At 42.5% G+C, this 23,027-nt stretch overlaps 1 protein-coding gene across 1 annotated transcript in view; it reads left to right on the top strand.

Annotated features, from left to right (window-relative positions):
• The window catches only part of ttn.1 (titin, tandem duplicate 1), a 172,815-nt gene that overhangs the window by 75,379 nt on the left and 74,409 nt on the right, over positions 1–23,027 (top strand). The window contains exons 86-128 of the mRNA XM_037108979.1: positions 128–254; positions 424–690; positions 816–1,082; positions 1,929–2,192; positions 2,612–2,751; positions 2,886–3,012; positions 3,625–3,891; positions 4,276–4,542; positions 4,827–5,093; positions 5,701–5,840; positions 6,173–6,299; positions 7,516–7,658; positions 9,496–9,619; positions 9,740–10,006; positions 10,810–10,907; positions 11,006–11,174; positions 11,380–11,649; positions 11,907–12,173; positions 12,263–12,541; positions 12,693–13,101; positions 13,254–13,378; positions 13,476–13,742; positions 13,979–14,248; positions 14,336–14,635; positions 14,728–15,030; positions 15,127–15,314; positions 15,550–15,664; positions 16,262–16,549; positions 16,739–16,890; positions 17,169–17,316; positions 17,483–17,660; positions 17,812–17,933; positions 18,211–18,498; positions 18,589–18,885; positions 19,008–19,194; positions 19,318–19,433; positions 19,532–19,831; positions 20,364–20,663; positions 20,814–20,919; positions 21,422–21,618; positions 21,712–22,020; positions 22,107–22,385; positions 22,582–22,881. Coding sequence (XP_036964874.1) covers positions 128–254; positions 424–690; positions 816–1,082; positions 1,929–2,192; positions 2,612–2,751; positions 2,886–3,012; positions 3,625–3,891; positions 4,276–4,542; positions 4,827–5,093; positions 5,701–5,840; positions 6,173–6,299; positions 7,516–7,658; positions 9,496–9,619; positions 9,740–10,006; positions 10,810–10,907; positions 11,006–11,174; positions 11,380–11,649; positions 11,907–12,173; positions 12,263–12,541; positions 12,693–13,101; positions 13,254–13,378; positions 13,476–13,742; positions 13,979–14,248; positions 14,336–14,635; positions 14,728–15,030; positions 15,127–15,314; positions 15,550–15,664; positions 16,262–16,549; positions 16,739–16,890; positions 17,169–17,316; positions 17,483–17,660; positions 17,812–17,933; positions 18,211–18,498; positions 18,589–18,885; positions 19,008–19,194; positions 19,318–19,433; positions 19,532–19,831; positions 20,364–20,663; positions 20,814–20,919; positions 21,422–21,618; positions 21,712–22,020; positions 22,107–22,385; positions 22,582–22,881 — 9,421 coding nt within the window. The remainder of the gene's footprint in view (positions 1–127; positions 255–423; positions 691–815; positions 1,083–1,928; positions 2,193–2,611; positions 2,752–2,885; positions 3,013–3,624; positions 3,892–4,275; positions 4,543–4,826; positions 5,094–5,700; positions 5,841–6,172; positions 6,300–7,515; positions 7,659–9,495; positions 9,620–9,739; positions 10,007–10,809; positions 10,908–11,005; positions 11,175–11,379; positions 11,650–11,906; positions 12,174–12,262; positions 12,542–12,692; positions 13,102–13,253; positions 13,379–13,475; positions 13,743–13,978; positions 14,249–14,335; positions 14,636–14,727; positions 15,031–15,126; positions 15,315–15,549; positions 15,665–16,261; positions 16,550–16,738; positions 16,891–17,168; positions 17,317–17,482; positions 17,661–17,811; positions 17,934–18,210; positions 18,499–18,588; positions 18,886–19,007; positions 19,195–19,317; positions 19,434–19,531; positions 19,832–20,363; positions 20,664–20,813; positions 20,920–21,421; positions 21,619–21,711; positions 22,021–22,106; positions 22,386–22,581; positions 22,882–23,027) is intronic.

The following is a 23,027-nucleotide window of genomic DNA, read 5'->3' on the forward strand; positions in this document are numbered from 1 at the left end:
TTGGGGGAAATTAAATCAAAGACTAATGAAGTCAAGAGTTTATTTTTAAGGGTTTTGTATAAAAATACTTTTATAGTTCTTGTATTAGTTCTTCAACTCAAGTGTTTATTTATTGTCTGTTTTTCAGATCTGCGACATTAAATCTGAAGGCAGGAAACGTTTCCTCACGTTGAAAAACGTGCAGCTGGATCAGGCTGGTGAAGTCTCGTATCAGGCTCTGAACGCCAACACCAGCGCCATGCTCACCGTCAAAGGTACAAATCTCTTGCACACAAGCCTGATTTTGGTCGATGTTGTCTGTTGCAAGCTGTTGCATTTGCCGGTCTATGAAAACGGATGGAATTCAAAAAGGAAAGTGGTAAGAAAAGTGGCAGCTTTGCTTTTGCTTTTGTGAATAACTGCCAAATTATTCGCACCTCGCAGAGATCGAAATGGGCTTTGTTGACCAGCTGAAGGACGTTTCTGTGCCTGAAAAGAAACAGGCTAAGTTTGAATGCACCATTACCAAGGAGGTGTCAAAGGTCATGTGGTTCAGGGGGGTGGAGATCATCACTCCAGGCCCTAAATATGAAATCATTGATGATGGAAAGAAACACATGTTGATAATAAACAACTGTGAGTTTGACGATGAGGCTCAGTACACAATCGAAGTGTTGGGCCAAAAATCGAGCGCTCAGCTGCTGGTGGAAGGTAAGTGGCAGACAGAAACCATCGCTTCCTGTTTCCTGTGTGTTGTCATTCAATGTTTGTGGCTTTGAACTGTACAATGGCGACAAACTCCCCTTGTTTGTGTGCACTGACCTCATGTATTGCAGGCATGAGGCTCAAATTTACGCAGCAGATTCAAGACCAAACGGTGAAAGAAGGTAAAACAGCTCTCTTTGAGTTAGAGCTGTCGCATGAGAACGTGCCAGTGATTTGGTACCGAAATGAAGTGAAGCTCCACGTGAGCCGAACGGTGCTCACTCGTGTCGAAGGAAGGAGACACTTTCTAGAAATGAGGTCGATGTCTCTAGATGATACCTGCCAGATTAAGGCAGAGGCCAAAGGAATTTACTCCATTGCAAAACTGACTGTCATAGGTAACAACACACACTCTTCTCTGTTCTCTCACTGTCTTTTGTTTTCATTGGTCACACAGCAGATATCTGCCAGTAATATCTTGGAAGACATTTTTTTGTATTGATTTCTTTTATGCATTTGTATGTATGTAAGCCAGTAAAAGCACTGTTAATTAGAAGTTAATATCTAAAATGTGTTTTTGTTACTTTTGTGTTAATCTGGCTTAAACAATAATTCTGATGAATCTGTCTTTCATTTTTATACTTGATACTTTTGTGACATCACACACAGGATCTTTTTTTTAATCATTTCACCATTTCCAGATGGATCAGCAACTGGAAAGACAGTGGAAATCTGTCCATAATTCAACATATCAGATAAACCATCAGCTATTGTTAGCTTTCAACCACCTCCTAGCTAACGTTACTGTTGGTTCTCATCCAGTGCGCTTCATCTCGAGGCCTAAATAAATGTGTCCAAGATGTACTGCTTGATGTTTTAGAATTACACAAGCAAACAGTAATGTTGGAGTGGTTGGATGCTAACATTAACTTTTGTGTGACAGAGGTGCGACGTCGACTTCACCTTCTTTTTTCTCCTCTAAAATCTTCTCCGACAGTTGTTTTGTTTTTTTAGGGTTTGCAATAAACATTAACAAAAAGTTGTAATGAACTACAGTTAATTGCAGTAATATTACAGTAGACATTGATGTTGGTATTTGTTGAAACAACAATCATCGGTTGTCACTAAACTTTGTTTTGTTATCAGTTGAAGGAAGAGCTCAGCCTTTGTGGCTTCCGTAAAGATCTAACGTTAACTTTATTTTCCTGAAACTGACTGAGTCTTCTGTCCCGGCTCTGTTCCAGAGGGCGACGCTGTCTTTGTGGTGAAACTGCAGGATTATACGGCCACAGAGAAAGACGAGGTGACTCTGGAATGTGAACTGAGCAAAGATGTCCCCGTCATGTGGTATCACAGTGAGAAGGAGATCATCGCTTCCAAGATGGTGGTCATGAAATCTGAGGGCACTCGCAGGTCTCTGGTCCTGAAGAGAGTGGAGCAGAGCGACAGAGGCGTTTATGTTTGTGACTGTGGAACAGACAAGACGACAGCCAACATCACTATTGAAGGTACAGTGTTATATCATCTAATGTATCAGATATATCTGTGAAATTTGCAAATTGTGATTTTGTTTTTCTGTTCTGTACATACAACATCTGTCTGTCTGGAGACGATCCTCCTCTGTAGTTCCTCCTCACCCTGAGGGTCTGAGGACAGAGGATGTCGTCCACTGTGCAGATTATAAAGCCCACTGAGGCGATGGTTTGAACTGTATCAGTACATGTTCAGTTTTAAACGAGTCATTTCAGAAGGGAGAATATTGATTAATCATTTGCTGAAAAAGACCAAATCGTTGATTTCTTCTTACAATTTAGACTCTTAAAAAAGAATCCAGTCTGTATGACTGCAAATATTTTTCACTACAGCTGATGTTCAAAATTGTGTTTTTTATTTTTTAAATTCTTAAATTGTGTTTTTTTTGTACCAGCTCGTGACATCAAGGTGGTTCGGCCGATTTATGGCGTGGAGCTGTTTAATGGAGAGACGGCTCGTTTCGTGGTGGAGATCTCTGAGGACGACGTCCACGGCCAGTGGAAACTGAACGGAGAAGTCCTCAACCCGTCCTCGGTGAGATCGTCAACTCTTACTCAACATTTCTCTTGTTTTATTGTCACTGCACCTCTGTGTGATGTGAAGTCCCAACACAAACAATGACAGGATCTTCTCAGTTATTAACGGCTGTTTCTGATGTTATCTGACAGGATATTGACATCATCGAGGAGGGAGGCAAACACACACTGATCCTCTACAACTGTAAAGTGGCCATGACCGGCGAGGTGTCGTACGCGGCCGCCAACGCCAAATGTTCAGCTAACCTGAAGGTCAAAGGTAAACCGACAGTAAAGTTACTTTGTCCTCCGTCAGTCCAGAGAGAAAAATCTCACCAGTTCATGATAATTTGGGTCAGTCCTGAACATATTTTATAGATAAAAACAAACAGGTCAGATTGGTGGAAAATCACATTTTCACTCAACAAGTCGTTCAGAACCAGAGTTAGCCACAAAGGTTCCCCTGAAGTCGTCTTCTCAGGCAGCGTTCACAAGTCTCCTGCCTCCTGAGAATTAAACCGAACATTTGATCTCCAGTTTCACAGAGTTTTGTCGGACAGGCTCATCGTATACTTTATTAAATAATGCTCAACTCATCCAAAGCGTAAAGATTTGTCACATTTGGTGACTTTTTTAAACATTACCACTATTTAACACCAAGAGAAAGTATTTTGTACATCTGGGTCAAAGGTCCACATCCTGGTTGACCCATGAGCTGGTCTGTACCTGCACTGACAACAGATCCTCTGAACTGGCGACAAATCTTGTCTTAACTTGAGTTTTACTTTGCAGTTTGCTCTTCTTTCCTTTATTTAAGGATCTAATTGTGTCAAGGCCCAAAACTGTCTGGCGGCAGAACTCATGGAAAACTTTTCTTCATGTTGTCCTTCAGAACTTCCACTGAACTTCCTCACACCGCTGAGTGACGTTCAGGTGTACGAGAAGGACGAGGCGAGGTTCGAGCTCGAGCTGTCGAGACCCCCGAAGAGTTTCCGCTGGCTGAAAGGCTCTCAGGAGCTGCAGGGCGACGACAAGTACGAGATGATACAGGAAGGAAACATGTACGTTCTGGTGATCCGCTCGGCCGCCTTCGACGACGAGGCCAAGTACATGTTTGAGGCCGAGGACAAGAGGACGACCGGCAAACTCGTTATACAAGGTGACAACAGTTTTCATCAAACATATCAAACTCAAGAGCTTATATTTGTTTTACACAGGTTTTATGACACAAAGGAACATTTCTATTTTCTCAAAGTGTTTTTTCACATTTCTAACTTAACATAAACTTTTGCAACTTTTACAAATACTGAAACACATTTTCGTGTTTGGTCCTCCTTGAACTTCTAATTTGGACTTTCTTCTGCAATTTGTCAGTTTGTAGCTGCATTTTAGTATATTAATTCAAATGTACAGGTTTGTGTCCAGATTTGAGGTATTTAGCAGATGTCATGTCATGTCATGTCACGATTCACCTGCATTTGTAGGTTGTGTCTTACTTTGGATCTTAGTCAGGTGAATGACTGTGTTGTCTGTTCTGCTGCAGGTATTCGTTTGGAGTTTGTCAAACCGATTAAAGACGTGACAGTGAAGGAGCGCGAAACAGCCGAGTTCAGCGTCGAACTCTCCCACGACAAGATCCCAGTGGTCTGGTACAAAAACGACGTCCATCTGCATCCCAGCAAGGTGGTGCACATGTCGGACCACGGAAAGGTCCACATGCTGGCCTTCAAGGAGGTCACCATCGATGACACATCCATGATCAAAGTCGAGGCCATGGACAAGTCCGTGACTGCCATGCTCACCGTCATCGGTCAGTGCCTCACAAACTGTTTGCATTTGTGTGACATGTTTGGATGTTTCAGTTATTTTCAAAATATTATTTGCTGGTAAAATGTTGGAGATAATTTGTGGACTTAAAACAAACAGCAGACAATATACTGTTTCCATGAACGTCACATTAGTCCAGACTGTTGTCAGTTGTTAAAGGTACATTTAACATGTTGTTTTTTGATGTTTTGAACAGAAATCAGATTTTGGAGCAGACACATGTCCGTTGTGTTTCTTGATAATTAACATGAAAACATTTCTCTGCAGAGGGCGACGTGTATTTCACCACCAAGCTGCAGAACTACACTGCCGTGGAGAAGGATGAGGTGAAGCTGGTGTGTGAATTGAGCAAGTCTGTCGCCGAGGTCAAATGGTTCAAGGACGGGAAGGAGATCACGCCCTCCAAGAACATTGCCATCAGCACCGACGGCAAGAAGCGCATCCTGACAGTCAGGAAGGCGGAGAAGGCAAACATCGGAGAGTACGCCTGCGACTGTGGCTCCGATAAAACTAAAGCCAACCTCAACATTGAAGGTAATTATCCAGGGAGACACGTGAGGGAGAAGATGGTGTTCAGGTAACAGTCAGTGCAGAATGACTGAGAGTAGTTTACTTTTAAAATTTTACACAGCTAGTAATCAGGCCTGAGGAAGTTAAGTTTGTGTAGATAATTCAACAACCTTCATCCACTCCACCAACAAACAAACAGCTGTTAAAATATCAGCAGCAGCATTCTGAAAACCATCGACGCCAGTCTGACACTTCATGAACATGTTGCACTGATGAACATTTCAGACCTTTCACATTTAGAAATATGAAGATGTATGATCAAGTCTTTAAAAACTTTCAAATGTGGAAATATCTCTGTTTTTGACTTATGAAGCAAAATTTCATCGGAAATGTACAGACTGCAAATAAGGCGGCCAGAGAGTGAAATCGTCCGTGATGCTTTTAGTTGTTTGGAGTTTTCAGTTTGATTTGTATCAAATCTAAATCCACACCGATGAGTGTGAGGTAAACAGGGAGGAGCGGAGGACCGAGGGCGGAGCCCTGAGGAACACCGCAGACTGATGGTACCACCCTCAGGTCTCACTCTGCCTCCAGAGGTCCTGATGTGACGGACTGTCTCTCTCTCCTGCAGAGCGTGACATCAAAGTTGTTCGTCCGCTGTACAGCGTCGAGGTCACTGAGACAGAAACAGCCAAGTTTGAGACAGAGATTTCAGAGGAGGACGTCCACGGAAACTGGAAACTGAAGGGAGAAGCTCTGCATCAGTCTCCTGTGAGTTGTTTTGCTCCAGCGTTTTCATTTCTGCTGCTTCGTTCTGCTGCTACAGAACGTCTCAGAGTCAAAGTTGTACTTTTAATTCTACTACATATGTTTGACAGCTGTAGTTTCTTTTTACAGACTTAAATTGTGCACATAAGTAAGTATATGAAATTATTTCATGCTTTGTTCGATAATCCACGTGGCACCAGTGTTATTCCCCTCATGTACTCCAACTCCAGGAACATCCTGAAAGCAGGACTTTCACCTGTAATTAAGTGTTTTAACAGGTAAGTCTTCGTCTACTGCTGAGGAGTTTTTAATCAAATGTTCTTGTTTTCTTTCAGGATGTTGAGATTAAGGAGGAAGGAACCCGACACATGCTAATCCTCTATAACGTTCGTATGGACATGGCAGGAGGCGTCGACTTCTCAGCGGCCAATGCAAAATCCAACGCTCAGCTCAGAGTGAAAGGTCCGAGAACATTTTTATTTATTCATTCATTTAAACTGAAGAACTGTTTGTTTCGTCTGAATGTTGTTCACACACAGCAGAGCTTTTCTTTTTTGCGTCGCTCAGATCTTTGCACTCTGAGTCATTACATGTAAAAAGGAATAAAAGTAGATAAGAGATAAATAAACATCACATCTTAGGAAATAAAAAAGTAAAAAGAATAAATACATGAGCAATAAACAAGTCGAAGCTTTAACGGACAGAAAGAAGAAGAAATCAGAAACAGGTCAAAGATAGAAAGAGAAAAAATGAATTAAAAGCGTCGACTTTACATAAAAACGTGGAAATTTATCAAGCCAGTAAAAGTTTCTGTTTGTTTAAAAAATCTTCATATGAAGACAAACTAGTTTTATTTGTTGTTATGGTTTATTATCCATCTGTTAATAAAACATCTTTGTGTTTGTCAATACATCATAAGAATGAGGCTTCAATTTATGATTGTTTTCATTGTTGGTTAATCAGTAGATTATAATCTCAGTTAATCGACACATTGTTTGGTTTCTAAAATGTCTGAAATGTTGAAACATGTTAGTCAGAAAGAAAGAAGAAAATATCTTCTTTTATAAAAAGAATTATTAAAATAGTTGCAGACTGATTTAATAGTTGACAACTAATTGAGTCATTGTTTCATCTTTAAGCAAGAAAATCATGATTTATGACTATTGATGATTCACTAATTTATGACCCAATACACTGTTGGGGTTTTTTTTGTTGTTTTTTTTTAAATTTAGACTCTTGAAATGACCAAAATGTTTTAGATCAATGAAAAAATAAATAATCTCTGCTGGAACAGAGATTTTAAAATGGTAATTGCAAATGTAATATTCTTGTTTAAACATTTTCAAACATCTGAGATGATTTCAGATTTCACTGCTCAGGTTTGAAGTTTTCAGGCGGATGAAAAGTCAGTTTAAAATCCTCGTCTGATATCTCAGTAACTTCTGACATCGTGTCCCTGTCGGTCTTCAGCCAATCAGCTCCTGAGTTTATTTTAGATGCATTATCTGAAGTGAGAGGCTGCTCTCTGATTGGACGAACAGGAACTCGACTCTCTGCTGCTTCACAAACTTTGTGACAGGAAACAACAGAACAGATCAGGACGTCCAGCTGGTCCCTGTAACCATGTCCTCCTCTTCCTCCTCCTCTTCCTCCTCCTCTTCTTCTTCTTCTTCTTCAGCTCGGTCCATCGGGCTGCTGCGTCCTCTGAAGGACGTGACAGTGACGGCCGGAGAGACGGCGACCTTCGAGTGTGAGCTGTCGTATGAGGGCATCGTGGTGGAGTGGTTCCTGGGAGGACAGAAGATGGAGGCCAGCGAGCGGGTGAGTCCAGTCAGCCAAACCTCAGAGGAAGAAGTCTGATTTTTGTCTCTTCTCGAGCCCTGAAATGTTTTCAGAATCACTTTGTTCTAATAAGTGACTCTTGTTTTTGAAGCTGTGATTTGGTGCTGGTTGAAAAGAGATTTTTGTTTGAATGTATTGAGTTACAGTATTTCTGACCACATCTCCATTCTTAATAATTAAAAAGTGAGCAGGTGGAAATAAAAAAATACATTCACAGTCAACTCATGTTGAAAATCAGCATCCAAGTCATTCTGGTTTAATTCATATCTATTTTCAGTTTGTCCACAAAGATCAGCTTGCAAACTGTAAAAAATGTCATGAAGGCTGTTTCTGGATGTTTTTCTTGAACTAAATTAAAATGAATAACTTGGTCAGTTTGTCTTATTATTATTTACAGGTCAAGAAGAGAGAAGAAAGTAAGACATTAAAAAATAGAAATGGAAAATCTGCCTGATCTTAAATTCATTCTTTTAATCTCAATCATCAACAGTTAACTTGGTCTGTTAGTGACTCCTTCGTTTGACTTACATTTTAAACAGTAAGCATGGAAGCTGATTTGCTCTGGTTTAAACAGTGCAGTGGTTTGTCAGCAGTCCTTCTCTTAAACAACAACCACAACAAGCTTCTCTTATAAACCAAACACGCCTTTCTTTTACAGCGTTGAAGCTTCTGCCTCTCAGCAGCTGCTCTCCTATCTCTGACTATTTTTAACTGCAGCCGTTATTTTAACAGGCAGACCCCCGCCGGTCGCCAGCACCTTATATGTAGACACACACACTGTTAGCATTAGCCTGTTAGCATTAGGCTGGAGACATTTAAAGGCTCTCTGAGTGACGAGCTCCTCTTTCCTTGTTTTTGAATTTGCTCCAAACCTTGATTTAGTCACTTGTGAATATTTCAAGTTGAAGAGAAAATACTGAAGATTTGTCTCAGTAAAAAGTTAAATAACTGAATAATAACAGTGTCTCAGTGGGCTGACATTCTTTTTTTAATTTTAAATAAATGAATAAGTGTCAGTATGATGAACTTTGTATCCAGAAAGCAGGACATTTTTTGAGAAACTGAGAAAAAAAAAATCCAGATGACAATTCTGTCCCTGTTAATATAATTAACAAATCATATATCAGTAATATAATAATGAGAGAGTGACACATTTCTTACAACACATTCGTTTGATGAATCCATTTAATGTTAAAACTGATCAGATCATCACCTTCAAGTGCTAAACTGACTTTTAATCAGTCTGACAACTTCAAACCCAAACAGCAAAATCTGAAATCTTCTCAGATGTTTGAAAATGAATATTACAAGAATATTACAAGAATATTACAATTATGATTCCATTTTAAAATCTCTGCTCCAACAGTCAGAACAGAGAACCTGTTTCCAAAAGAAATCAACTCGTTTCAACTCTTTTAGATAAATGTGACGTTAATAAGAAAAGTTACTGCAGGTAAATGTCATTTTTTGTAAATACTTCAAATGAGATGATTTGCATTTGTATTTGAGTAAAATTAATTAGTCAATTAGGTGTTTTATTCGTCACAATAAAACAACAAAACACAATGAAAAATTCATTATCAAACAAGAAGTCTGTTGAATTTCACTGCAAACTGAATGTCTGAGTGTTGGACGTTAAGACGTCTCTTTGGTCTCCAGGAGACTTTGGGAGTTACCTCTGAATTCATTAATAAAACAATTGAATAATTGAAAAAAATGATCCTTAGTTGCAGCACACAACAAAAGAATATTCAATCAAACATGAAAGTGAGATTTTAAATTAAATGACTTAACTGAAGACTTTCTGTCTCTGCAGGTGAAAACTCGGGTGGCGGGTCGTGACCACGCTCTGACCATCAGAGACGTGAAGCTGTCGGAGGCCGGCGAGGTCAAACTGACCTCCAAAGACTTCCAGACTCAGGCTCAGCTCATCGTCAGAGGTCTGACACTCAAACACATCATGTGTTGTTCAACAGTGAACACATCACGCCAGGATTAGAAGTCTGATATCTGTGTATTTTTGTATTAATACCTGACAAAACGTGTGGTTTTGTGTTCAGAGTCACCGGTGGAGTTCACAAAGCCTCTGGAGGACCAGACGGTGGAGGAGGAAGCCACGGCAACCCTGGAGTGTGAAGTTTCCAGAGAGAATGCAGAGGTACGATGGTTCAGAGAAGGACAGGAGATCAGAAAGACGAAAAAGTATGACACGATCGTCGACGGACGCAAGAGAAAGCTTGTCATCCAAGACTGCTCTCCGGACGATGCCAAGATGTACACGTGTGACGCCAAAGAGTTCAAGACTTCCTGTTTCCTGGAGGTTACACGTAAGACCGAAACCCTTTTTTATTTTATTCTATTATATATATTTTTTGACATCACATCCTCTCAGCTGGCCTTGTGTCACCCGTAACATCTTCAAAACAAATGATTCTTCTGTTTCAAAGTGAGATTTAATTTCCCATAAAGAAAACAGAAAGGTCTTCACTGTCTGAAGTTAAAAATGATAAATGGTGAAGTCCAGTTATTTATACTGTTATTACAGATTACACACATTACAACATGTCGCACTATGACAGTAGTTTATTTAAATGGAAGGGTGAAGTGTGGAAGCTCATTTGTGCCAAAATTCTAATTCTATGAATTCATATCAATGCAATAAATCAATAAAAATAAATAAATGATACAATTATTTTAAATGTAATTTATCACAGTGATTTAAATTTGTAGAGATTAACAATGCTGTGGTTGATTAAAATTATCAATAGCAAAGGAAAAAGTTTCTTCTAATGATAGAAAAGTAGTTCGGGCCACTTTCTGTAGTTTCTTGTAATTAATAAACGTATTATAATATAAATTGGTGAAAATGATTAGAATTTATATTAAATTTAGCTTGCCAGGCTTATTTTACTGAAACCTTTTTACTACCCAAATGAAAAACAAATAGATTGGATTAGGTTCCACAAGGGTTTTTTGCTTTCTATCTTTATATTCCTGGCACAAATTATCTTCCATACATTTTAAATCAAACGGAATCAAACCAGCCAGAATTTAACATATTTAATCAACACTAAAGTCTCCTGTATCAACCTGTTAACAGCGTATTGTAAGTCTCCACTGTGTGTTGCAGCTCCTCATGTGGAGTTCACGAAGCCTCTGCAGGACGTAGAGGTCAAAGAGAAAGAATCTGCCAGGTTTGAATGTGAAGTGTCCCGTGAGTCTGCCAAGGTGAGACCAGCTGACCGTCCACCCACAACAAGATTTATAAAAATATGTCAAATCAGTTCAGCTTCAGTCGATGATTGGATATAATTTATCTCATGCAGGTTCGTTGGTTCAGGGATGGCAGCGAGATCAGGAAAGGAAAGAAGTACGAGATCATCGCTAAGGGAGTCCAGAGGATCCTCGTCGTTCACAAGTCCGTGTTTGACGATGAGGCCGAGTACGAATGCGATGCCAGGACCTCCAAGACCTCCGCACTGCTCACTGTCATCGGTGAGAAAAATCCATATTCACTGTTATCATGTATCAGCTGTTTTGGGGAAAAACAGCATCAAAAGTGGAGAAAATATAAGAAGGCAAGATGTCAGCTCTGAGAATGCCGCAGAGAATGCCTGACAGTCAAAACTCAGGGCAGATTTCACCCCTTCTTTGGGTCCACATTAACCCTTTCTGCTGTTCTGCTGTGTTTGGGTCACAGAGGAGGCAGCCAGGTTCACCAAGAACCTGTCCAACGTGGAGGGAACGGAGACAGACAGCGTGAAGATGATCTGCGAGGTGTCAAAGGCCTCTGCTGAGGTCACATGGTACAGAGGAGACGAGGAGCTGCCGGAGGGCGGCCGCTATGAGCAGATCATGGATGGACGCAAGAGGATCCTGATCATCCAGGACCTGAGGATGGAGGACGGTGGCGAGTACAACTGCAGGCTGAGTCCCATCATCAAGACGTCTGCCACGCTCAAACTCAATGGTGAGAAAACAAGGAGTACCCTGAGGTTAAATTTTTACTTAATGGATATGAAGATGTGATTCCTGTTGAGCGCCAGAGGCCCAGGATTTGAATCTGACCTGTGGTCATTTGCTGCAGGTCATCCCCCTTCACTCTCATGCTGTTTCCTGTCAACTCCCTCTAAGCTGTCCTGTCACTATGGAAGAGCTAGAAAAATGTAAAAACAGATGAGACTAAGAACCACTTTAATGCTTCCCTCTTCATCGTCTTCTTTTCAGAACTTGCAGCTGAGTTCATTGCCCGCCCTCAGAACCAGGAAGTGGTGGAAGGCGAGAAGGCTGAGTTCTCTTGCTCCGTCTCCAAGGAAACCTATGAGGTCAAATGGTTCAGAGGTGACAAGGAGGTTGAAGCTGGGGACAAGTATACTATTGTCAGTGAAGGAAAGAGAAGAGCTCTTATTGTGAAAAATTGCAAGCTGAAGGATGAGGGCAGCTACGTTGCTCACATTGGCAGCGTTAAGGCCTCAGCTGATCTGTATGTGATTGGTAAGACTCTTATTTTCTTTACCTGCATCTTGCTTTGGTTATTTCAGAGAAAAAGTTTGAGGTTCTAATAATTTAATCTTTAATTTCAGAAAAACTGAGGATCATCACACCAATTAAAGACACGGAGGTGAAGGAGGGAAGTGAGATTGTGTTCAACTGTGAGACGAACACGGAGGGAGCGAAGGCCAAGTGGCTAAAGAACGAGGAGACCATATTCGAGAGCAGCAAGTACATGATGGCACAGAGGGACAATGTCTTCTCTCTTAGGATCAGAGATGCCAGTAAGGCCGACGAGGCCAGCTACACCATCACCCTGACTAATCAGAGAGCAGAACATGCCAAGTGCACTGCCAAGGCCACAGTCGCAGGTATGCAACAGGATTTTTATCTTTTTTTTAGAGGTGTGTCTGATGCGCTCTGTCATTTTGACTTCTACTTTTAAAATGTTTTTAAAAGAGATGCAAAAGGTAAGAATTTAAAACAGAATTATTCACATTGTCTGACTCTGTGTCTCCACAGAGGAGAAACTCAAATTCCTGGATCCCATCGAGGACATCGAGACTCAAGAGAAGAAAACCATCAGCTTCATGTGTAAGGTGAACCGACCTGATGTGACCGTGAGGTGGATGAAGGCCGGCGAGGAGGTGACACTCAGCAAACGTGTCGTCTATAGAGTCGACAACCTCAAACACACGCTGACCATCAAGGACTGCGTGATGGACGACGAGGGCGAGTACACCGCTGTGGTCGGAGACGACAAGTGCGCAGCCGAGCTGATTATCAGCGAGGCGCCCACTGACTTCACCACGCAGCTCAAAGACCAAACCATCACTGAGTTTGAGGATGCTGAGTTCACCTGCAAGTTGAGCAAGGAGAAGGCCGCAGTGAAGTGGTACAGGAATGGACGAGAGATCAGAGAAGGACCAAGGTACCAAAGAACTTTAGTCTTACAAATGAGAGTTACAACAGTGAGGGCATGTCCTCTGTATCTATATCTATGAGAAATGTGTGGTCTTAAATCTATAAAAGTACCAATCTAAAGGAAGTTCAGTGAAGATGTTTTATTTTACCTGTGTTCAGATATCACATGGAAAAAGAAGGCAAGACATGCAGACTGATCATCAAGGTGTGCAGACCTGATGATGAATGTGAATACGCCTGTGGTGTAGATGAGAGGAGGACCAGAGCCAGACTGTTTGTTGAAGGTAAAAACTCTTCAAATCTCTTTTTTCTCAAACTATAGAGGTGAATATTTCTCTTTTAAATCCTCACACAGAGGATCTGTGTATTTCTGTGCTCCAGAGACCCCAGTAGAAATCGTCAGACCTCCTCAGGACATGTTTGAACCTCCAGGCTCAGACATCGTGTTTGAGGTGGAGCTTAACAAAGACAGAGTGGAGGTCAAGTGGATGAGGAACAACATGATCATCGTCCAAGGAGACAAATACCAGATGATCAGTGAGGGTAAAATCCACAGGCTTCAGGTCTGTGAGATCAGACCTCGAGATCAGGGAGAGTATAGGATTGTGGCCAAAGACAAGGATGCCAGAGCCAAGCTGGAGCTGGCAGGTGAGTTGACAGGAAGACACAATACAGTTTTAACAACACCTGATTGAGCTCATGGCATGTAGCATGACAAACACAAACAAGGTTTCAGAAGCTGCATTCAAATGTTAAAATCTGCAACACCCTCTTTAAAATATATCTTAAAATATCATGCCTTTAGTTTACAGTTTCGTCAGACTGCTTAAGTTAAATATGAAAAAAATAAAACATCTTTGAATGAATTCTTTCATCCTCTGCAGCTGTTCCAAAGATCAAAACTACCGACCAGAATCTGGTAACAGATGCTGGTAAGCCCTTCATCATGACAGTGCCCTATGACGCTTACCCTCGCGCTGACGCTGAGTGGTTCTACGAGGGGACCAGTTTGCCCATCCAGAACATTGACACCTCTGCCGATAAGACTGAGTACCGCCTGAAGAGCCCCAGCAAGGAGGACCAGGGACGGTACAAGGTGTTGATAAAGAACAAGCACGGTCAGGGAGAGGCGTTCATCAACCTGGATGTGATTGGTGAGTCTAAATCATTGACAGATGATTAGATCTGAGGTCTACCTGCCGATGTCATAAGAGTTTTTAATGTCACGTTGTTTTACCCAGACGTGCCCGGACCCGTCAAGAACCTGAGAGTGGTTGACACTGCTGATGGTGAAGTTAGTTTGGCCTGGGAGGAACCTGAGACTGACGGTGGAAGCAAGATTGTGGCCTATGTGGTGGAGAGACGCGATGTAAAGCGCAAGACCTGGACACTGGCGACAGACCGTGCTGATATTCCAGAGTACAGCGTCAGCGGCCTCCAGAAAGAATCATTCTACCTGTTCAGAGTCTGCGCACGTAACCGTGTCGGCAGTGGACCCATTGTCACCACAGAGGATGCTGTCCAGGCCAAGAACAAGTTTGGTAAGACATACCCAAACCTGCTGTTACATTCCCATACTTTACCCACACTTCAATCCAATCAAGTCCTTCATGTGTTTGTTTTCTACCATCAGATGTTCCTGACGCTCCAGAAAATGTTGCAGTCGCCTCTGTGAATAAGTTTGGTGCAACAGTCGCCTGGGAGCCCCCCAAGTTTGATGGAGGCTCTGAGATCACCGCCTACGTGATCGAGCTCCGTGACAGGACCTCCGTGAAGTGGGAGGCAGCCATGGTCTGTGACGCCAAGGATCGCTCTGCAGCACTGAATGATGTAGTGGAGAACAAGGAGTACATCTTCAGAGTCCGCGCTGAGAACAAGGCCGGCATCGGCAGGCCCAGCGCCGCAACCAGCCCCGTCAAAATAATGGATCCCATTGGCGAGTAGAAACCAGATGTTTGATGTATTTTTCAGGCATGAGATGACAAAAACATTCAGTCTAACTTAATTTATTCCACTTCTGCTGTGTCTGCAGAGAGGCCAAGCCCACCTCTGAATCTGAACTACTGCGACCAAATTAAGACAGCAGTCACGTTGACTTGGGAGACACCGACCAGCAACGGTGGCAGCATGATCACTGGCTACATCATTGAGAAATGTGACGAGGGCACCGAAAAGTGGCTCCGCTGCAATGCCAGACTGTGTCCTGACCTCTCCTACAGAGTAATGAGATTATTGCAGAGTTTAACCTGTTTCTAAATTCATTTTTATTGCCTTATTATCAAATTTGCATTTACTTGTTTGTAAGAACAATTAAGAAAAACAGTTATACATTTTCCATGTTTGTCTTTTATGAAGCTTTATTTCCTGTTTTTCCCCATTTTCTGTTACAGTTGGGTTGTGTTCATTTGTTGATCAGAGATAACCATTGTGTTTATTGTTTTGTTGTTCTCTTTAGGTGTCTGGTCTGAAACCAGGTCAGAAGTACCTCTACAGAGTTTTTGCTGAGAATGCCGCCGGTTGCTCTGATCCAGCTGAGCAAGTCGGACCACTACTTGCTGACGATCCTCACGGTATGAAATAAATGGAGCAGAATCAAGAATCAGTAGAATTTTATTTTAAATTCCTTTAACGACCCTAAAGATATTCAAAGATGATCTTGGAATTTGAGTAAACAGACACAAGAAATCTATAATATTATAGACAGAGACAGAGAATCAGTAAGTCTTGGTTTGATCATGGTATTAAAATTGTGATTGTTTGCAGAAACCAACAAGAATCTTAATGTTGTTCACTGTAAAAGAAGTAAACTTGAAACAGTAATTTTTAACAATAATAGGACATAGATTATCACAATACATTACTATTATTATTATTATTATTAGTAGTAGTAGTAGTAGTAGTAGTATTAGTATTAAAATATAATAAATGAATTTAACATGCAGTTCAACTGCACATAAATTCAACTACATGCTAAGTAAAAGAGCTTTGTCTAGTTTCCTGTATTAAATAGTATATGGTACATAGTATCATGTACATAATTCTTACCAGAAAACTTTCTAGGAAATTATACAAAAAGTTAAGGACTACTTCATTGCCCTTTTTTTTGTTTAGAACTATAACTGGAATTCAGGAAGTCTCTGAATCCTGACTTCTCTCTCTCCCTGCAGTCGGTCCAACCTTGGACCTGAGTGCCTTCCGGAACGGCCTGGAGGTGATCGTCCCTCAGCCTCTCACCATCAGAGTCCCCATCACTGGATACCCAACCCCTGTCGCCAAGTGGACCTTTGGAGAGAAGGAGCTGACAGCCGCGGATGAGCGTGTCTCCATGGTGACAAAGCCCACGTACACTGAGCTGACAATCATGCCGAGTGTCCGTCCAGACAAAGGCACCTACACCCTGCAGCTGGAGAACGATGTTTCGTCTGTCTCTGGAGAGATCGAAGTCAACGTCATTGGTAATTTCAAAATATACATTTCATAATAATATGAAGTACAAGCAAATGGAACATTTATTTATATTTCTGATGCTTTCAATGAATGAAAAACAGACTTTATATGAATTTTGTCAACCAATTACAAAAACTCTGATTCACAGTTAAGCAAGTTTTTTGCTAATATATTATTTGGTACATTTACTTTCCCAGCATGCCCCAGTGCTCCTAAGGACTTCAAGGTTGCTGAGGTAACCCGACACCATGTCCACCTGATGTGGGAGGTTCCGGAGCACGATGGAGGAAGTCCAGTCACCCACTACCAGATCGAGAAGAGAGAAGTGTCCCGCAAGACCTGGGCCAAAGTATGTCTGAGTTTCTCATTAGTGGTAGTGCTGTCAAAGAATCTACATGACTGAACCATAACAGCTTCATCAGCAGGAGCTCTTTAAATGTCTTTTTGGGTTTCAATTAATGAATGCAAAACAATTAAAAAGCCAGCAGCAATGAAATTAGGGTTAAAATACAGATAAACCCAAAATTTCTCCCCAACAGCACTAAAGAATGTTGTGTTTATGCAAAATAAGAGGATTATGTGTACTGTAGCTTTTGCCCCTCATAATTGCAATGATGCTTTTTCCAGGTGGCAACTGGTATCTTAGACCTGGAGCACACAGTCACAGATGTGATCGAAGGAAAGGAATATCTGTTCAGTGTCATTGCCTGCAACAAATGTGGACCGGGAGAGCCGGCATATATCGACGAGCCTGTCAATGTCTCCTCTCCTGCCAGTGAGTATTTCTGCTGAAGATGAACTTAGTACATCAAGGCTAAAAACAAGGGTTTCCTTTATTTTTGTAGAAAATTAAGTTGTGGAGATGTAACGTTATCACCAGATCCATATATTTTTTACAAACATCAAAAAAATCTCATCTACGTGTATTCACTTTGCCCCAGCTGTACCCGATCCTCCTGAGAACCTGAAATGGCGCGATAAGAGTGGCAAGAGCATCTTCTTGTCCTGGGAGACTCCAAGGTACGATGGCGGTGCCCCGATCAAAGGTTACGTGGTGGACAAGTGTCAGCGTGGTACGGATAAGTGGGAACCATGTGGTGACCCTCTCCCTGAACTGAAGTAAGTTTGTGTCAGAAAATTATGCTTATGAAAAGCTTCTACAAAGGCAGAGCGTTTCCTTGTTTGACTGTTTTTTAGTGCCCATTTATGACTATTTCCCAGTCCTACATTTCCAGTCAGCTGTGTATAAGGTACTGCTCTGTGCTCACAGATTCCAGGTGACCGGCCTGATCGAGGGTCAGTGGTACGCCTATAGAGTCAGAGCTTTCAACCGGTTGGGTGCTGGCCGACCATGCCGGGCCACCGATGAGATCCAGGCTGTTGACGCCAGAGGTAGGCCAGCTACCTTCAAATCCTTCTGAACTAGATTTTGGATTCAGAGCAGGAACATGAATTAGATTACATGTTATTTGTGGGACCTGGTTAGTATTTACAAAAGCAACATACATAAAATATCTCGGTTATGCAGACGTTTACAACCTGTTTATGAAGAGCTCGTACTGAGGCATAGAATGGGATCAGGAGTAATCAGATTGGGAGTAAGAGCATTGGGAATTATAAGTAATTTTCTGAGCTATGTTTTTCTCACTCCTTGTAAAAATTCCAAAAGATCCTCCAGAGATCCAGTTGGATGTGAAGCTGCTGGCTGGTCTGACGGCCAGGGCTGGAACCAAGATCGAGCTTCCTGCTGATGTCAAAGGAAAGCCTGATCCTCGAGTGAAGTGGACAAAAGCCGACCTAGTCCTACGGGCTGATGACCGCATCGCCATTGACACCCAGCCGGGACACTCCAAGCTGAGCATTGGCAACACCACCAGAGGAGACACCGCCACCTACATCATTGAGGCAGTCAACATCTGTGGACGCGCCACCGCCACCATCGATGTCAACATTCTTGGTATTGATGCTGTAATGAAATAAAAGGCAATGTTGTAAAATAAATAAAACACTAAACTGAGATAATCATCATCCTTCTCCTCCTCTTAAGATAAACCTGGCCCTCCAGCTGCCTTCGACATTTCCGAGATCACCAATGAATCATGTGTTATGGCTTGGAACCCTCCCAGGGATGACGGCGGTTCGCCCATTACTAACTACATTGTAGAGAGTCGGCAGACTGACAAAGAGGAGTGGGTAAAGCTGTCAGCCACGGTGAAACACACAACCTTCAAGGCCTGCAAGCTCATAGCCCTGAAAGAGTACATCTTCAGGATCAGTGCTGAGAACCAGTACGGCATCGGCGAGCCTGCAGAGCATGTGCCAATCATTGCAAAGTATTCTTTTGGTAGGTTTCTTTATTCTACGGATTTATCTAACGTAAATGCTAATTTTTAAAGACTTGCTATAAGATAGTATAAGATGATGAATCATAAGATGATAAATCACATCATTCTCTGTGTGTTTCAGATCCCCCTGGTGCTCCAACCAGAGTCACTCCATCAGACATTGCGAAGGATGCCGTGACTCTGACATGGTTCGAGCCAGATGAGGATGGCGGCAGTCCAATAACCGGATACTGGGTCGAGAAGTTTGATCCCGAGAGCGACAAGTGGATCAGATGCAACAAACTGCCCATTAAGGACACGACCTTCAGGTAAATACACTGCTAGATTACAGGAATCATGATTAAAATTCATCAGCCAACAAAGTGAACGATTTTTATATAGAGAGGAAATATGGGGAATATTTTTATGACTCTGATGTCATGTGGCTGCAGAGTGAAGGGACTCCCCACAAAGAAGAAGTACCGCTTCCGTGTTCTGGCTGAGAACCTGGCTGGACCTGGAAAACCAAGTGCAGAAACTGATCCCATCCTAATCAAAGATCCTATTGGTATGTCGAAAATTAGTAAAACAATGTGTTTTACATTTTTAAGGGCTGTTACATCATAATCACAGTTTAATTATGTATAACTCCACAATCTTCTTCAGATCCTCCATGGGCTCCTGGTAAACCCGTCATCAGGGATATTGCCAAGACCTCAGCCCTGCTGGCATGGACCAGACCAGAGCACGACGGCGGTGCTAAGATTGACGGCTACATCATCGAGTTCCAGAAAACAGGCAGTGAGGAATGGATCCGCATTGCAGAGGATATTCCTCAGACAGAGCACCAGCTGCAGGGCCTGATGGAGAAGCAGGAGTACTCGTTCCGTGTCAAGGCCGTCAACAAAGCTGGCGAGAGTGAACCCAGTGAGCCCAGCGACCCCGTGGTCTGCAAGGAGAGGCTTTGTAAGTCCAACTTTGGGGCAGCAGGAGGGGTGTGTCTGAGACTATTACAGTCTTTTAAAAATTCCAAAATATCAGCACTCAGGTCTCTTTTATTATTATTATGACCAATATTCTAATACTTACTTGGAGCAGCATTTGCTCTGTTTTTCTTTACTATTTTCTGGCCAGTACAGTCCATCTTTCTCTAAGAGAATTTTACTTTTTAGGAAGGAAAATGTGCCATTCCTTCAGTGAGACCACTTAATAAACCTCTCTGTCATAACTCAATGACAGAAAGTCAAGTTTTTTTATAGAGCAGTTGTGAAGGTCCTGAATAAGATTTGAATGATGGTATTTTGGATTATTTCCCTTTCTTCTACTAGGGATACAAATATTCCTTGGCAAAGGACATGTAAGACCAGGACTTAATAACTCTGAAAACATATCTTATGTGTTTGGGTTTAAAGAAATACATTCATAAAATAAAGTAATTCACAATCAGACCAATGGTGCCTGTTTTTCATTCTCCTTTACCTTGCTTTTCTTTCCGCAGACCCTCCGTCTGCTCCTCAGTGGCTGGAGGTGGCCAACATCACCAAGATTAATGCTGACCTGAAGTGGCAGGCTCCAAGCAGCGACGGAGGTTCGCCCATCACCAACTATGTGGTGGAGAAGAGAGATGTGAGGCGTAAAGCCTGGCAGGCCGTTGACACCACCGTTAAGGACCTCAAGTACACAGTAACTCCTCTCAACGAAGGATCGCTGTATGTGTTCCGTGTTGCTGCCGAGAATGCCGCGGGAATGGGAGAATTCTGTGAGCTGGAGGACGCCGTGCTCGCCAAGGACACATTCAGTAAGTTCTCAACAGGAGTTTGGACAGTGAGTCCAAATATAGGCCAGGCCCACTGGAAAGTAGAAGAAATTTAGAGTTTAAGTGTTATTTATTCTGCAAGTCTCCGAAGCAGTCTTGCATGGATGTTAATGCTGCTCATTCTCTCTGTAGCAACTCCTGGACCCCCTTATGCTCTAACGGTGGTTGAGGTCACCAAGAGACATGTGGAGCTGAAATGGGAACCCCCCAAGAGCCATGGTGGAAGACCCATAACCAAGTAAGACTAGAAACCGCTGAAAATGTGCTTGGATTGCTATGAAACAGTGTACGTTTAGCATAATGTGCCTAATAGAGACATTCTGGATAATAAGGCCATGAAGCAACAGCTAACAATCTAAACATACTCCTTGTTTGTCTTCACCTTTTGTGTTGCTGTTGAACAGTTGAAAAACTATTTAATATAGCTCAGTCCTTGGGGACTTGGCTTAGGGACTTGAAGGTCGCCGGTTTAAGTCCCACTCGGACCAAAACAAGTACGATGTGGACTGGCAGTTGGAGAATACTAGTTCATATCCCGGGCATTGCTGAGGTGTCCTTGAGCAAAGCAACGACCCCTAACACTGCTCGTTGGGCGCCGTAGCATGTGTGGTAGCCCTTTCATTCATCTCCTCTTCACTGCATGCCTGTGTGTAATGTGAGTGGAAAAAAGAAATTCCCAATTTGGGATTATAATAGTATATAAAAAAATAATAATAAGACAATCACCTTTTACTTCCCAGGTACGTGATTGAGAAGAAAGAAAAGCTGGGAACTCGCTGGCTGAAGTGCTGCAAGACTCCAGACAAACAGTCTCAGTTCAAGGTGACAGATGTGGACGAAGGCACTGAGGTGCAGTTCCAGGTCAGAGCTGAGAATGAGGCTGGAGTTGGAGACCCAAGCGAACCCACTGAGATTCTCACCATCGAGGATCCAACCAGTGAGTTATTCTGTTGATGAATATAGATAATTTAAAACAAAAAAAACATTTCAGGTTTAAACTCACACACCCCACATTCTCCTCTTTATTCAGGTGCTCCATCTCCTCCTCTGGAAGTCACCATCCCTGACGCCAGCAGGGAGCACATCAACGTCACCTGGAAGCCTCCAGCCAAAGACGGCGGCTGCCCCATCACCGGGTACCATGTGGAGGTGGCCGAGGCCCGTCCTGAGCTGAAGTGGCTCAGGGTCAACAACAGGCCCATCAAGGAACTCAAGTTCAGGATTGATGACGGAATCAAACCAGAGAAGAAGTACGTCATCAGGGTCCGTGCCATTAACTCTGTTGGTGTGAGCGATCCTTCTGAGATCTCTGACAAAGTCTTCACCAAGGATCCCGACTGTAAGCATTGACGGAATTAAAATTTTAAAAGAGGGAAAATCAAAACACTGATAATTTAAATAATAATCCTGTCCTCTGGTCCCAAGGTGCTCCAACCATGGATTTGGAGGCACAGGATGTGGTTGTGATTGAGGGTGAGAAGCTGCACCTGAAGATCCCCTACAGAGCGATTCCGACACCCAAGATGGTCTGGCAGAAGGACGCGATCGAGTGCAAGGCTGATGACCGCTTATCCATGACAGTGGAGATGAACAGCGCTCACCTGGAGCTGCTCAAGTGCACGCGGGCCGACACCGGCGCCTATGCCATCACCCTGGAGAACAGCCTTGGAACCGCCACCGGCACTGTCAACGTCAAAGTCATTGGTAAGATTTCCTCCATAAAACTGTGCTTAAGATATATAGCACTGTGCTGTGTTATATGTTGTAAAACGTGTGCAGTCCATTAATGATGTCCTTTTGTAAAACACTCACTTTTTTTTTTTTTCCTACTGATAATTGTCAATGGAGGAATCTCATTTAGTGAGATATTATCTCGTGACACATTTTTGCTTCTCCATAGGACTCCCCGGTCAGTGTAAAGACATCACCTCCAGTGACATCACCAAGAACTCCTGCAAGATCAGCTGGGAAGCCCCAGAGGACGACGGTGGCACCCCGGTTGTCGGTTACACCCTGGAGCGCCGCGAAGCCTCCAAGAAGACCTACATGCCTGTCATGTCTGGAGAGAACGTCATGACCCACATCGTCAAAGAACTCTACACCAACTGCGAGTACTACTTCAGAGTGAAGGCCATCAACAAGGTCGGAGCCGGACAATATCTAGAGCTACGCAACCCCGTCCTCACAGAGGAAGTCAAACGTAAGTCATGTTTTCAACTCAGTAACATCAGATAGGATTTAACTCTTTTGTTAGTGTGATCATGTTAGCATACTGATATTAGCAAGTACAGCCTCACAGATCTGCTAGACTTAAGTCTTTTTTAAATCTTCTGTAAAACTGGGTCA

This window comes from Acanthopagrus latus, chromosome 9, assembly GCF_904848185.1.
Source record: "Acanthopagrus latus isolate v.2019 chromosome 9, fAcaLat1.1, whole genome shotgun sequence".
In the NCBI taxonomy this organism is placed as follows: Eukaryota; Metazoa; Chordata; class Actinopteri; order Spariformes; family Sparidae; genus Acanthopagrus; species Acanthopagrus latus.